Source organism: Cydia splendana, chromosome 10 (assembly GCF_910591565.1).
Source record: "Cydia splendana chromosome 10, ilCydSple1.2, whole genome shotgun sequence".
NCBI classification, from domain to species: Eukaryota; Metazoa; Arthropoda; class Insecta; order Lepidoptera; family Tortricidae; genus Cydia; species Cydia splendana.
Window position 1 is genome coordinate 12769167 of NC_085969.1, and position 16481 is coordinate 12785647.

General features: G+C 36.4%; 1 protein-coding gene across 1 annotated transcript; it reads left to right on the forward strand.

Moving 5' to 3' along the window:
- Positions 1 to 1379: 1379 nt before the first annotated feature.
- On the forward strand, positions 1380 to 15421 carry LOC134794582 (circadian clock-controlled protein daywake-like). Its single transcript, XM_063766390.1, has 5 exons — positions 1380 to 1521; positions 3968 to 4202; positions 7100 to 7230; positions 13949 to 14098; positions 15012 to 15421. The coding sequence occupies exons 1-5, from the start codon at positions 1461 to 1463 to the stop codon at positions 15161 to 15163; spliced, it is 729 nt and encodes a 242-aa protein (XP_063622460.1). The 5' UTR covers positions 1380 to 1460; the 3' UTR covers positions 15164 to 15421.
- The last annotated feature ends 1060 nt before the right edge of the window (positions 15422 to 16481 follow it).

The window sequence follows — 16481 nt, forward strand, 5'->3', positions numbered from 1 at the left end:
CACCTTTTAGCCAAGCTAAATCATGATGAATAGCGCAACTAAAGGAGCAAAACTATTGTTTTTCACCTAAACTTATACGAAACTAATGATCTGGCCGACTAGCCGACTAGTCGCCGACTAATCGGCCATTCGAGCGCCGATTAGTCGGCTAGTCGGCCAAATCAATAGTCGGTACATCACTAATTATTACCTACAAGTGACGGGTTCCATAAAGAGGCCAATTCTAACTTACATTCAGATAACAAAATTATGTCATTTTGTTATAATTATAATTTGCCCGTGAATCTCGTTCGCGCCAATACACGTACGAACGAGTACGAGCGAAATGCTCGCGCGAATGATAGGATGCCATTTTTTAAATATGAATTATTATTGAAGTGAAAACTTCTTTAACCGCGCTGTGAACTATTGTGGTGGGGAAAAAATGTTAAACTCGCGACAGGTCATGTGATTCGACAGATTGAAAATTCGTAAGACGGACACGTGACCTGATCGAAAAACTGTTACAATGTCATTGAGTTTTCACTTCTGCCGGCACTCCCGGAGTGCAACCCGTTGTTTTTATATTAAATTAATTTCGATCGGCCTCAAAGTATCAACCAGTCAACCTGTAAATCCAAGGACCTAACTTGTAGGTAAACAAAAGCGGAGCCCTGTAATAATAATAATACCCGTCCGCCCTGACCCTTCCCAAACAACTTTCAACGGGTCATCAAGATGCAATATTTTGCACGCAAGTGTGAGGCTGACGTTCTAAATGTTCGGTATCTGCTTCTACAGATCCATCCGATGAACCGTTCTTAAAAGTCTTTTAAAATTATATCCAAACTTGTGAATAATCATATCAAATAGGGTTTATTAAAAAAAATCAAATAGGTAACAGGTTCTCAAGCAACGCCGTTTTTAAATTTTTATAGATAAATGTGTAATTTGATTATAAACTATTTAGGTATTACAAGTTCATGTTATTGACTTACATATACAAATACATATAAAAAAACCGCTCGGTTAGATTTTCCTTAATTTTATGCAATTATTGATGTCTTTTTTTAGCCTACGATCATAATTGTAGGTACCTACTCAAGTGATTAATTGATCTATATACATATGTATGTATTTATGAAATTTTCATTACAAAGTAAGCGGTTTTTATTGCTTTACGTGTTATTTTCGCCACATACACATATTGAAATGAGGTAATTAATTGTCTTGCAATTTTTAAAAATGCAAATTTCATACTTTGAACCTGATCGCAAAATTTTCCTGTTTTGCCCGATCTCGACTTTAGTCTTATAACTAGATGTGTTTATATAATAACCGACATATTAAAAGGTAGAAAAAAATATTAATCATGTTTATTTACGTCATAGGAAGCGGTTAGTTTGCCGACATAAAAGAGGGGAACTTTGATATTTTAACGGCATTGTGCAAGAACTTTCGGCGAGGGTAACACGTTCACGATGAAGTTGGAGTTAATTTTTTGTGCAATCTGTGTAATTGGCTCAAGAGCAGCTAATTTACGTAAGTGCTATTTTTAAGTGAGTGCTACTAGTTATAAAGTTTCTTTACACTAATTTAACATAATAGTTCAACTGGTCCGATATCCGTCATAAATAAACTATTGCATATGCATGTAAGATTAATTAGTCACCTAAAGCAATAATAAAGAACTGGATTTCATGAAATAAATTTCTAACCGGGTTCTATACCAGGTGTTGCCTGTAACACGAGCAAATAATTAAAATATAGGTATATTATACTCCTCAAACAATAAAACATTTGTTCAACAATTTTTAAAAATTATGAATCCTTTAGACTTCCTCTTTTTCATACAAAATAAATATTGCCTTCAATATACGCTGACATCAGTGTGTTTCACGTTCCTTGTCACGCTTTAAACATAACAAAATTTGCATTACATTATTACGTCTTAGAATAAACTTTAAAGTGTAATAAAAATCAAAACATAAGTTATTTTTAAAAGTTGCTGAACAAATGTTGGTCAGTTTGAGGAGCACAGCCTACTGTTTAATTTATTGCTCCTGTTACAGGAAACACCCGGTATAATATTTTGCCATGTATATTGTTTAACCGAAGCATTACTATACATATTATTAGTATAGAAGCATAAGTAGTATGTAATGCTTCGCTCAAAGAATATATCATTTCCTTCCTTTCATATAATGTTTTCTTCCGATAACAATAACTCTAGGCTATGTCGTAAGATGTAGCTTTTTACTTTTTTTATACGAATACTGTACTTACTTTGTTATTTGAAAGAAACCAGAAAAATACTAAAAAAATAAACATTTGCACTTTTCAAATTTTGCAGGTTTTTTATTATATACTTGCATGTTTTTTTAATTGAATGTATGTAATGTACCTACCTAACCGAACCTAACGGAACCAACATAATCTCACCGACAAAGGCTTCACTTTCACTTTGTTATTTAAAAGAAAAAAAAACATTAAAATAAACATTTGCTCTTTTCAAATTTAGCATAAAAAACTTATTAGGGTCTGTGCCGAAAGACAAGAGTCGTAGAATGTATGAGCTCCCCTACATTTGACGACTCTTCTCTTTCCGCACAGACTCTATACATATAGTGCATGTTTAATGTAGGTAGGTATATTTGTATGGTTATTTATTTGAATGTATGTAATGTCACCGAACCTAACGGAGCCGACATAATCTCACTGACAAACTAAAGGCTTCTAAATAAATAAATAAATTGGCTCTGTGATTCTATTGTAATTTCTGGATATATATAGCGCTGTTGGTTTTCCATGTACTAAAATAAAATAAAATAAAATAAATAAATAAAATAAATTGTAGATATAAAAAAATATAATAAAATGTCCTAGTCCTAGTCATGCTCGAATACGAGTAGGTACCTACGTCGCTTCTATTTATTACATTTTCTTTCGCCTGTGCCGTTGTCTTTCTGTAATCAAATCTTATTACGATCCATTTTCCGATGTTCGATTGAGCGGAAATTCTGAGTACACGCTTGTATGAATTATCTTCCTTAGATGTAAAATATACTATTGCGCAAAATAAGAAATTAGTAAAAACTGATTTCTTAAACGTTTGGCCACAAACCTTTTATTATAAAATGACACCACAAACTGTACTTTAATTTTTTACTGCGAAATACCATTTTTGCGAACAAATCAACATTGTATTCATTCTCCCTCGTCATGCCTAAAAGCCAATAAGTGTGATGTTATCGGTATTCCTTAAGCATCGTTTTCAATAGGTTCTTGGTCCTTTTATCCTAAAAGGTTAAGAAAAGTTTCAGCCATCCGCTGTCGGCTGTGTCGTTTCCATTGTATAGGGCGTTAACTTCAGAAGGGCTGGCTTCCTTGGGGGCTATTATCTGTTCCAATTTAGGAATCACTTTGACGGTCAGAAACAAAGAGGGTCCCTTACAGAGCACTTCCTTGTAGCGTGGAAATAAATTAATCCGGTGACCCTCGTCGACCCGATTGCAGCCCTAGAAGACTTGTGGGCGCCTAAATAGGTGTTGCTCACTTAATACCGCGCTTAGCAATCCAATATTGAGTGGAGGGCGCAAAAGGACCATTACATACGCACTGGCTCTTTCAGTTCTTAAATTAGGTACCTATGTAGGGTTCTATCTTCTTGATAAAATGAGTGACGGATTAACATTCTAATAGCGGCGGTAATGCAATGTAATTGACAGCTAGTGATGTCGCCTGCGTTAACGCTACAACACAACTACAACAACTTTGCGGTAATAAAGGTGTCGTGCAGTGTGCGGCACTGTCGTGTGGCATCAGCATTATTGTACTGAATATACTTGTGCCGCAGAGTGCCTCACACTAGTGGAATCCCGCCTTTATCTTACTTGCTTAGTTATTATACATTACTGATATTGGAAATCTAGTTAAAAGTGCAATAACCTACATGTTCAATATTTTAGACGTTATATTTTGTTTTTAGCATCATATATTACACCATGCTCAAGGAACCTGCCTATCGACAAGCTGACGGAATGTGTTACGACGGAGGCTCGAAGGATCCAACCTGAGTTCGCAAAAGGCATCCCGGAGTTTGGTCTAGAACCCATCGACCCTCTGCCGCTCGATGACATAGTGGCCAATGCGGGAACTTTCATCATAACAAGCAAAAACTTACTTTTGAAAGGATTAAAGAAAATGGAGATTCGTGAAGTCAAGTATGTCTCTATAAAGCAACATAAAGAGTTCCAATGGGGTTGGCCGGTCAAAGTATTAGGAGACGGCGCCAGCATAGCTTGCCCTTGAATTGTGTAAAAAAATTGTTTTTTAATGGAATTTTATGCCCTGTATGCCAGCTCTTTAAGCCAAATCTCATAGAAAAAGGGGCAACTTATGATGGCGCCACCTATGCAAACCTTTGACAGTTACTAACCCCATTCCAACCCATACCAAACCTATAACCAATAGCAATATAAGTATAGTCGCATTCGCTCGTGGATTATGACTCTCATTTGAAAGTGGTTAGGTACTTAATACTCTCTGGGTCAAACACATTTGAGAAAAGGTATCTTCTGTGGACATTAAAAGTTAACGACTCGAGTAATAATAGTATAAGTATCACGTTTTTCTTATTTGAGTCTCAAGCACTAAAAAATATATCCAACCTGTAAGGGTGCAGCGAAAGATTAGCTATTGATTCTCTTAACTTTGCGGTGTCTACAGGAAAGACGCGCACCAGTTAAGCAAGCAACAAATTGTGTATGACCGCATTGTTACGGTTTAAGGAGGTTTAGTGTTAAAAAGTTAAGTGGTTTGTATCAAAAGCTTGCGTTAGTTTATCCAGATACCTAACACTGATAAGTATGAATAGGTAACTAGACACATATTCCTATTCATACAGAACTATATTTATTCATATAGAATACAGATTTACGTGTTGGTAAATAGATAAACTTACACAATATACATATTAGAATAAGCAAGCATTGTTGCAGGCTTAACAAGGTTGAAGTTAATATTCATAATTAAATGGATAATAACAATAAATATTCAGATTTTATTATATCCAATACATATATAAACAATATATGCAGTGACCGATATATGTATGTACTAGTATTAGGTACCTACATATTTGTATATTAGCTATTTGTCTTATAACAATGTATTTATGCATTCCAATTACTTAGATGTACATTTCTACACTTGGTAGCAAAAAGTCCTTGTTACTCTCATGTGCGGTGCAACAGTTTGGTCAAAAATTTTCCAAAGGCCACCTCGTAAATAAACCATGAAATGCAAATGTACGTATGGCCGCTTAGCAAGGCAATCCGGTTATTTGTAATGTGTAGTTATACAATAAGGCTTGATTTTTTGACACAACAAAGTGTTCATTGCATTGCACTTTTTGGTAAATATTAAACTTTATTAACTGCTGAAGTGAGTTTCAAAACAACAGAGTTATTGATTACAATTAAGTACACCAAATATGATGCCACTCAGTATATTTCGTACTTACTATAGGTAGGTATTGAACGATTGTACTTATACTTCTCAAACATTATTGAAGCAAGAGCGGGATTGGACATACGAGTATTTCACATACATAATTTCGAGCTGTGGTTCTTCACTGTTTCCTGCTACAACCACCTGACCATTTTCACATTGTTCGATCCGATATCGGATGTCGGATACCAACACTAAGAACTTTATATTTATTTATTCATTGATTAAATGTTTATTGTTCAAAAGTAAACCTTAAACCAAAAAAGAAGGACTTCATGCCAGAGGGAATTCTCCAGCAGCTACTTTCACCAAGGATCATCCGACATCCAATATCGGATCGGTCCACGTGAAAACGCTCTTATAAGTATGTCTTCTCCTTGTCCTCAGCTGATATTATCCACAGAGTGGAGGATCTGAAAAATCCAAGCTTTGAAATGGATTTAAGCTTTATTCCAAACAATCCTAAACATATTAACAGATCCCAAACACCGTTGAACGTTTTAATAAATATTATACCTACAAACTGGTTATTACAGTGACTCTCGGAAACTGCCTACTTTTACTGTTAGTAGAAGAGCCGGCCGCAAATTTTCTAACCGACTTGATACCACGATGAAATGCGCAATGGTTTCCCATAAAAGTGATGCTAAGTTCGAATTCGATAGTCTGCCACGGCGGAACTTGCCGAAAGTACGAAAAAGAAGGCCACTTCCGGTGCGAAAAAAGGGGGCTGATTTAACCCATCTGATACCGAAATAATAGTTATGGCAGCAGTTAGAAATTTACATGTAGACACAGAAAAGCGAAGTCTGCCAGTATTTTTTTTGCCGGAAGTGCTTGGCAGACGCTCTCAAAGGTGGCCACCGGGACCCCTAACCTAACCCATCTGATACCACCATGAAACCAATTCCAGTCGGTAGGTATGAACCCCCATTTTAGGAATATATAAGTCTGTCAAGGTTTTTCCTGCCGAAACACCTTAGCAGACGCCTTACCGACTGGAATTGGTTTCATGGTGGTATCAGATGGGTTAGTGTACGGTAACCGATGGTCATCTTGCTTATAATCTAGTCTGCCAAGGTGTTTCGGCAGGAAAAACCTTGGCAGACTTATATATTCCTCAAATGGGGGTTCATACCTACCGACTGGAATTGGTTTCATGGTGGTATCAGATGGGTTGATGTAGGGTAACTGATGTACACCTTGCTAACATAATCTCCTCTGCCAAGGTGTTTCGGCAGGAAAAGCCCTGGCAGACTTATATATTCCTGAAATGAGGGTTCATACCATACAGTGGCCTTCTTTTTCGTACTTTCGGCAAGGTCCGCCGTGGCAGACTATCGAATTCGGACTTAGCATCACTTTTATGGGAAACCATTGTGCATTTCATCGTGGTATCATATATGCCGGTTAGAAAATTTGCGGCCGGCTCTTCTACTATGTAGGTATCACAAATATAAACCAGTATCCACAGACCATGGTGTGCGTCATATTTGTTTATTTTTCCTACTTTAAAGTTGCATAACTTCATTAATTTAGACAGAAAATAAACGATCATTAAAAATTATACCCTGTATCGAAACACATAAAAAGGTTGTGGCTTTTTCAGATTCAACTTCGACAAAAACACTGGATCTATGAAGTTGTTTGGCAACATGACCTTCGTGGGAGACTACGAGACCGATGGTGCTATCGTCCTCATACCTATCAAAGGAAATGGGAAAATTACCGTCAAATGCTGTAAGTGCTGGTACCTATTGTTTAAAACACGCTGTTACACCCGTTATTAACCCAAAGTTGATCATTTAAAAAGTAACAGCCTATAGTTCGTTTTTTTTTGCATTAGAAAGAACTTGAAAGAAGGTAAGCGATCTTGACATGTCTTTTTACTGAAAAACGCTTTTTAAATATCAGTAACTATTACTTATGAAAGCAGAAGAATATAAATGATCGTATTAGATTCATAATTGTTACATATTTGCCGTAACTTATTTTTAAAATGTGTTTTTCAATTAAAAGACACATCAAGATTGTTTACCTTATTTCTAATGCTAAAAAAACGAACTATAGATAATCATACAAGGGGTTAAGAAACCTTTGTATAAATCTACCACCAGCATTTTCTCAAGATAGTGCTTAGGTAGGTACCTACATTACGCCAAATAGCAGCTACCAACTACGAAAAGCAAAAGATTAGGTATCTTGAAACAGTTTTTACGGTTATTTTCAAAGGGATATTCAGTCTTGACCTATATATTTTCCTTAAAAATAGATGAACACTTATTAGCATGAATCTGCCTAAAGCGCAAAGAGACACTTTAGCCCGGTTTAATGCCAACAGCAATCGGCCTCCGCTGTTCGTGCCAAGCCCGTAAATAAAACTTATTACTTAGTTACTCTCTTTTTTATTAAATCGTATCGTCTTGAATATTACAAATATCAGTTTCCTCTTATTTATATACGAGTATTCTTTTTATTTTCTCATACGATTATGATTTTTGTGTTTTCATGTTTAGAGTGTTAATGTTTTTTTCACCACACCAGCTGGTAAAGGCTCCCTTGATTGTTCAAAAACTGATAAGAAAGTTGCATTTTATTCACATGTGAGGCAAAGTAATCAAATGCAAATTTTGAGTTGTTTTCTTATGTTTGCTGGTAGAATTGACTTTAAAATGATAGATTTCTTCTTCTTCTTCCTCGCGTTATCCCGACATTTTTGCCACGGCTCATGGGAGCCTGGGGTCCGCTTGACAACTAATCCCATGATTTGACGTAGGCACTAGTTTTTACGAAAGCGACTGCCATCTGACCTTCCAACCCAGAGGGGAAACTAGGCCTTATTGGGATTAGTCCGGTTTCCTCACGATGTTTTCCTTCACCGAAAAGCGACTGACAAATATCAAATGATATTTCGTACATAAGTTCCGAAAAACTCATTGGTACGAGCCAGGGTTTGAACCCGCGACCTCCGGATTGAAAGTCGCACGCTCTTACCGCTAGGCCACCAGCGCTTTATAAAATGATAGATTTATATGATAAATATTTAATAACATGCGTTTGAACCGATTTGCTTTGTTTTTGTTTGATATTTTACAGTTAGTATTTGCCTTGTTGGTGTGGTGAACATTTTTGTGTTTTACTCAGTGGCAAAATTTAACCCTCTTCTCTTTCCGCAGAGGCTTCTCAAAACTAGCTAGGACTAAAGTTTGTTAATTGATAAATCTGTCATTTTGACATTTCTGTTAGTTAGAAAAGAGACAAAAAAATTTTGTTTGATGACCTTGTTCTTGATTTTAGAGTTAGACCAAGAAAAGTCTGAATTAATTCTGACGCACGCAGTACAAGTGTTATTTTAAACGTCAAACTTCTATGAAATTATGACGTATAAATAACACTTGCACTGCGTGCGCTATCAAAATCGCTGCAGACTTTTCTTGGTCTAACTCTATTTATTTAAAAAAATAATGATCGATGATCGAGAAGAAATTTAGTGAGACTAACATCTTTTGGATGTTTTTCTGGTCAAGCTATAGTTCAATAGGTAGGCTTTGCTGTAATTATAAGCGAATAAATTCTAATTTAAATTACCGTGTTATCCGTGTCGTTAGCATGAATTGTCAATTTACTCAAGATACTTATCTTTGAGAACGACCCAAAGTTTGCCGACCCAAAGGCAGGATGATTACGCAAATATCTTCACAATAACCAGAGGGGGACGTGTTTAATTACTAACGGCAAATTACAGCGCCGTCTTGAAATTACAACGATAATTGGCCCTGTCATTTAATCACGGAATTTATTATTATCTATGCTAATAATATTTATCAAACAAACATCAAACATCAAACATCAACATTTATTCAGCAAATAGGCCACAAGGGCACTTTTACACGTCATCATTGAATTTACATACATGCAAAAATAATAACATCAACAATTTTATAAAATAAAACTAAGAATTCAATCTAACGTATTACAATTACTAAGAGATGTATATGGTCTCTTAATGTCGAATTACATAAAAAATACAGATACAAAATACAAAAAAAAACTATAATATTTAGAGGTGTAAATGTCTCTAGGTGTCAGAACTATAAGATTATATAGTTTATCAAGTTATCCTTAGAGATGTATAGGGTCTCCAAGAGTCAATATCCTGTATAATTAATACATTCATTAAGAGAAAAGAAACATACGAGAGCAGAATGAGGCGTCTCACTGTAATTAATTAATAAAAATAAAGTTACTAAGTATAATAGCTTGTGTTAGCTTAAACAGACCAGTCTCCACAAACAGCACCCGTTCACGAGTATGACGCGTATCTCAGCCATCGCCTCCCTCAACCTTCATTCGGGAAAGTGGCGACCCGATCAACGACGCCACCGTAAGCAAAGACTTTTAAGCGAGCATGACATGTTCAAGCTACCGGCCTATAATAATATTAAAATAGTAATAACATGTACGAGTAGCTGTAAGACACGGCATTTTGTGCTCGTATGTTACATAAAAAGACAGTATAGCTTCACATAATTACTAGCCTAAGTTGACTTAGAGATGTAAAGGTCTCTAAGTGTCAGAAACATTAAAAATATAGGTATGTACAATCAAAAATAAAATATATAAATAAATACTTAGAGATGTATAAGGTCTCCAAGTGTCCAAAACTAAAATTAAATTAAACAATTTAATCAAGCGAGAACATCATTGTCTCATGTGTCAATTCTACTGGACACTAGCATATTTAATTCACAATGTAAAAAAAAAAAACAATATTTATTTACTTATTATACTAATGAAATCAAGCTACCTGCTTAAAGGCATCTCTATCGTTTATAAAATCATTTACAGTGTAGTACGCCTTACTTAACAAGGAGCGCTTAATGTGCGACTTAAATTTGTGAAGTGGTAAATTCACTACATCAGTGGGGACTTTGTTATAAAAACGTGTACAGTTCCCGACGAAAGACGTACTAACCTTACGGAGGCGGTGGGCGGGCACGGCAAGCTTATGTTTGTTTCTAGTGTTATAGTTATGGATATCACTGTTAACCTTGAATTCGTGGATGTTTTTCCGAACATACATAATATTCTCTAGTATGTATTGAGATGCAACGGTAAGAATGTTAACTTCTTTGAATTTCTCTCTTAGGGATACTCGAGCGCCCAGTCCATAGATGGAACGTACAGCTCGTTTTTGCAGCACAAATATTGTCTGAATATCTGCCGCTTTTCCCCACAACAGAATTCCATATGACATAACACTATGGAAGTAACTAAAGTATACCAGCCTGGCCGTCTCTACGTTTGTTAGCTGTTTGATTCTCCTCACTGCATAGGCTGCTGAACTAAGTTTTCCGGCTAGAGTGCCTATATGTGCATGCCATTGCAGTTTGGAGTCTAGAGTGACTCCCAGGAAAACAGTTCGATCCTCAAATTCCAGCGTATCACCTTTTATTTTAATCTTGCTGTTATTTACCTGCTTGACGTTAGGTAGCGTAAACTTGATGCATTTGGTTTTCTTGGCGTTCAAAAGCAAATTGTTTGCCGTAAACCAGTTTACTATGGTAGATAGCGCGTCATTAATGCTCTCGAAGCTATTTTCCTTTCTGTCCACTTTAAATATAAGGGAAGTGTCATCTGCAAATAACACTATATCATGTCTATCTTGCACAACTTTTGGTAAGTCATTAATGTATACCAAAAACAGGAAGGGACCAAGAATTGAACCTTGAGGCACTCCGAGGGCTACCGGGGACCCCGCCGATTGAGTTCCATTAATAACTACTCGCTGAGTTCTATCCGAAAGGTACGATGAGACCAGGTCAAGGGCACTAGCTTTTATCCCATAGCGGCTTAATTTTCTCTTTAAATTTTCGTGATCAACGCAATCAAATGCCTTTGACAGATCACAGAAAATTCCAACAGCATCTTGAGCTTTTTCCCAGGCATCAAAGATGTGTTTTAGAAGTACCGCACCGGCGTCAGTAGTTGATCGACCTTTGGTGAAACCAAATTGATTGCTATCAAGCAGTTTGTTTCTGTTGAAATGTGACAATAGTTGATTCAGAATAAGTTTCTCGAACACTTTGCTTAATGCCGGTAGTATTGAAATCGGTCTAAAGTTCGTGGGATCTGTTCTTGTTCCTGATTTAAACAGAGGGATAATTTTGCTATGTTTCATAATATCTGGAAAAATTCCAGCATCAATGCATCTGTTGAAAATCTCAGCTAAGTATGGTGTAATTGACTCAATAATGGAATCTAATACTTTGACAGACAGGCCCCAAAGATCTTCTGTTTTCTTTAAATTTAAAGACCTAAAAGTCTTAAGAACTATATTCGGAGAGACATACGAAAATTTGAAGATTTCTGTACATTCTGCCACATTTGTCTTCAAAATTTCTTCAGCGACGTCTGGCGATGAATTAAGGGATCTTGTTGTTTCTACCGGGATATTCGAGAAAAACCGCTCAAAATGATCTGCCACTTGACGGTCGGAACTTACTAAAGTGTCAGCAATTCGTAGGTTGTAGTGCGGATCCTTCAGTTTACGTTTTCCAGTTTCATTGCTGATAACTTGCCATACAGTTTTGACTTTATCGCTGGAATTTAGGATCTTTTTCGACAAATAATCGACTTTAGCGGCGACACACAACATCTTAAAAGATTTAGAATAATTCTTGACGTACTCCAGAAATTCCGGTCTTTTATCAGTTGCCTTTAAATCATATAAGTCGTAGAGCCGGCGTCTTTTCTCGTGAATATCCGGTGTAGCCCAGTCGCTAAATTTAGTCTTGGCCTTGCCTTGCACCTTTTTCTGAATGAAACAGGCATCAAATTCCTTTTTAATACAATTAAACAACTCGGAACTCAAACAGTCAGGGTTTTCCTGGGTACATGAAAGACAACATAATTGTTTAGTAATATTACGATTGAATAAACCTAGGCGACTTTCGGAAATCGGCCTGCACAAAGTGTCTTGAGGAATTTCTTCAGTTTTCCCGCTGAAAGAAGCTTTTAGTCCACAGTGGTCAGAACATAGGTTGTTAATAACAGATTTACTAATCGCGTCATTATTACTAAAGATGCTATCTATACATGTAGCACTGGTTGCTGTGACTCGAGTGGGCTCACAAAATAAATTGACTAAATTGAAGGATTTGAAAGTATTTAGTAACCTTCCACATAATGACGAATTTTCTAGCAAATTAATATTGAAATCACCACATACAATTATATTTTTATGACTTCCAAAAACACTACTAAGTACTTCATCTATGACTGATTCGAATAAGTTATAGTCTGCCGATGGGGGCCTGTACACGCATATAATTATAAATTGTTCCAATTCAACACAAGAAAGTTCTATAAGGCGTTCCACAGACATGTCAACAATGTCTTTACGCTCCTTACTTTTTAAATTATGTTTTACCATTATCAATGACCCGCCGCGATTGCAAGATCTCCTAAAAAATGAACTTACTATACTATGATTATTGAAATTAAACATAAATTCATGACCTTTAAGCCAGTGCTCAGTTATACAGAGAATGTCAATATTCGAGTACTGTATAAACAAATCAATTTCGTGTTCCTTACAGGTAAATCCTTGGATATTTTGATGAACTAAGTTCAATAAATTGGTTTTACCAAACATACTAGCATCACAGTGATCAATAGGAACGGAGCCGGCTGGTGCACACGTTGTCGTAGCGTGCATATTTAACTACCTAGGCGCTCTATTTACATAATACATATTATTGTTGAGTCAGGTAAATATCCACATGTGGGCTTATATAATATCTAGAAATGACTTTAGTAAATAAATATATGTTTTACTTGCAGTATTCAAAAACCTTAATCGTAATTTAGACGTAGGTAGGTATTTATTGCAGAAAAATATCCGATCTAGGTATAAGTGCTAGACGCTATACCAGTGATTTTCAAACTTTTTCATGACGCGACCCCCTTAGTACGAACAAAATGTTTCGCTTATGAATTGAGGCTTCGCGATCCCCCAGGGGGTCGCGACACTCGCGACCCACAGTTTAAAAACAACTGCGCTAGACTAATGCGGCAGGCCCATAGGTACCTAACGGTCAGTACACAATAAAATACCTACAAGTTAGTTTAAAAACCTGTCTTAAAAATTTGCTCAAGGTAAAACGTTATTGGTGTCGTTTTATGATACAGAAAATCAAATATCAAATAATCGTTTTTATGGACTCAAATAGGATAAACATAAACAAATAGGTGCGTTTATTTAGTTGAATAAAAATTATAAGTTTGAGTACCTACTATAATAGGTAGGTATACGCCGTAGGTACGCATCATAATTGACCGAAGCGTTAGAGGTCTCCGTTTTAACTTGGGCTAGATGCTTTCGTATGTCCGGATGTTCTCCTCTACAGGTCGGTCAAATTGACCTATGGCTGCTTAATATTTTATTATGTTACAGTGGATACCAACATCCTAATCAAGTACAAGCTCCGGAAAATCAAGGACGGCAACGGAGTAGAACACCTGGAGACGTACGATCTCAAACAGAGTGAGCAATACGGGCGTGTGGTGTTCCATCTTACCAACTTACCGGGTGGAGAAACTATCGGTAAGTGGAATAAAAATCAAAAACGTTCCAGAAAATAGGCGTCAGTGCCAGAAAGTTAATGATGTGGGCACATTTTAAGGCTTCCGTTGAGGTTTTTCCTTACCCCATCCTTAATAACTTGTAGATAGGTACTAAAATACGAGTAGTATATTTGTTTTACAAGGGGGCAAAGTTGTTGTTTAACCACTCGTGCTAATATAAATACCCTAGCAAGCGAAAGATTCCAAAATTGAAATTCGAAAAATGGAATCATGAACGTTGCGAGGGTTTCAAAGCACGAGGGGTAAACAAACCGAGTTAAACACAAAAATTTTCACCACACCAACCCGAAGCAAATATTAAGTGTAAAATATCAAACAAAATCAAATCCAAATGAATGTTATTAAATATTTATCATCCAAAATCATTAATTAAAAGTCAATTCTACCCGGAAACATAAGAAAACAACTCAAAATTTGCAATTCGCATTTGCATTACTTTGCCTCACATGTGAATAAAATGCAACTTTGCTATCAGTTTTTGAAGTGCAAAATAAGCCTTTCCAAGCTGGTGTGGTGAAAAAGTTTTTGAACCGCCAAACAATACCAGTGACAGTAGCGCAACGGCCTCTTGTGGCAATTCGAACGACACACCATTGGCCACTTGACTGGTCTTGTGAAAAAGTAAAACACTTTCGAAGACGATTCCGATATTTTATTAAGTAGGTAATCTCATATTGCTGGTACCTAATAGGTAGGTACAGTATAGGTATACCTATAGCGTCACATTTATACTTACCTCATAATATGTTGGAAGTACCTAGGTACCTTATAACCTGTATGTGACATGCAATAAACAATTATATAATTGTAGATACGATTCTAAGGCTGCTTGACTGGTTTGTACCAGTAAAACAATAATTGCTTATTTACAGGAAACACGATAAACCAGGTGATGAATGACAACTGGAAGGATTTGATCAAGCAGCTGGGCCCGCCGTACACCAAGGCAGTAGCCACGAAGGTCCACGAAGTTATTAACAAGCTTTATTCCAATGTTCCATTTGACCAACTCTTCGCGTTATAAATTAAAATTATAGCATTAAGGTGCGTCCAGATGTGTCGAATGCGAGCCGCCATTCGCGAATCGCTCCCACCCCACACCGTACACACGATATTTATTTGTAAGGTTTTTTTGCGATACTTAGTTGTGTACGCGTAAACCCTTCGCTAACGAGCGCATTCGCGGTGCGTTTGTCAGATGGAGACGCATCAAAGTTCATGTGATTTAGTACCTAAGTATCATATTTATATTATTATGTAAATAGATTTTAACAAGGTAATATTTTTTATAGTTTTATTACCCATTCTATTTAAATGTTAAGTGGTAAGTCGCTATTGGCCTACAAGTAGGTACATACCGTGACTACAGTTCGCGTTTCACAGAGGCGAGTATAATAAAGATTTTAATTGCATTTATTTCGATTGATTCATTCATTTAGTCGTACATACTCATTTTACAGCAATTATTTACACCTTAGAAACTTTAGAAGTGTAAAGTAGAACGTTGGCCGGAAAAATTTATACCTACCTACCTAGCGATTTGGTAAAATAAAAAAAAACATTTACATACATTGTACTAATTAATTGGATAGATGGAATACCTGCTCTGTGTAAGTAGGTACCTACTGACTAGTCGGTAGAGACTGATGATCCCACAGACAAATCCCGCAGTCATTGTTACATTTGTGGGTCTATGCTTATATTACATAAAAAAAAAAAACAAAGAATTAGGGTTTGAAATCTCGATTTATGTAAGTAACTTAGTATGGAATTTACGGTATTTGACAGGTCTTCCGTACATTTTCGATCATATGTAGTTGCAAACTCTACTCTTAAAGTCTTAACCCGTAGGAATAGAACTGACTAAAAAGTAAATTAAATAATAACATTCTAAAAGACTAGTCTCTATTTGCTCCATCCATATAAGAATTTTCATAGGTACAACACAACGCCGCGGCAATTCCCTTCAATCTCGCCGCTCTTCAGTCCGAATAAATTATACTTAAACGAATAAGAGCTGCATAACAATACTGGATCTGCTGTCTCGACCCGGCAATTCAAACCACTTGCACCTAGCCGACTGTAATGAAAAGTTCCATCGTGTAGAAAATTAAATTTCTCTCTTCAGGGCATTAGGCAGGCTCGTACCAATCTCGGCATAATCGGGATTTCATCTCAGTCGCGACTTGTGACTTCTGTCCTGGCTGATCTCGTTTCTATGCAAATCGGTACAAAACGCTCGTAACTGCTGAATAATTTAATCGATTGTTCAGAAGCCATCCGAATGCCTATCTACTTATTATACTTTTTCTCGGGAGGATTTGGAAAAAGCTTTGGATTTT

Bases quoted from the DNA above. Each gene is read 5' to 3' on its own strand.
- LOC134794582 (XM_063766390.1), top strand. From the start codon at position 1,461: ATGAAGTTGGAGTTAATTTTTTGTGCAATCTGTGTAATTGGCTCAAGA. The intron at 7,231-13,948 runs GTAAGTGCTGGT...ATTATGTTACAG, and splicing joins GAAAATTACCGTCAAATGCT to TGGATACCAACATCCTAATC. The intron at 14,099-15,011 runs GTAAGTGGAATA...GCTTATTTACAG, and splicing joins ACCGGGTGGAGAAACTATCG to GAAACACGATAAACCAGGTG.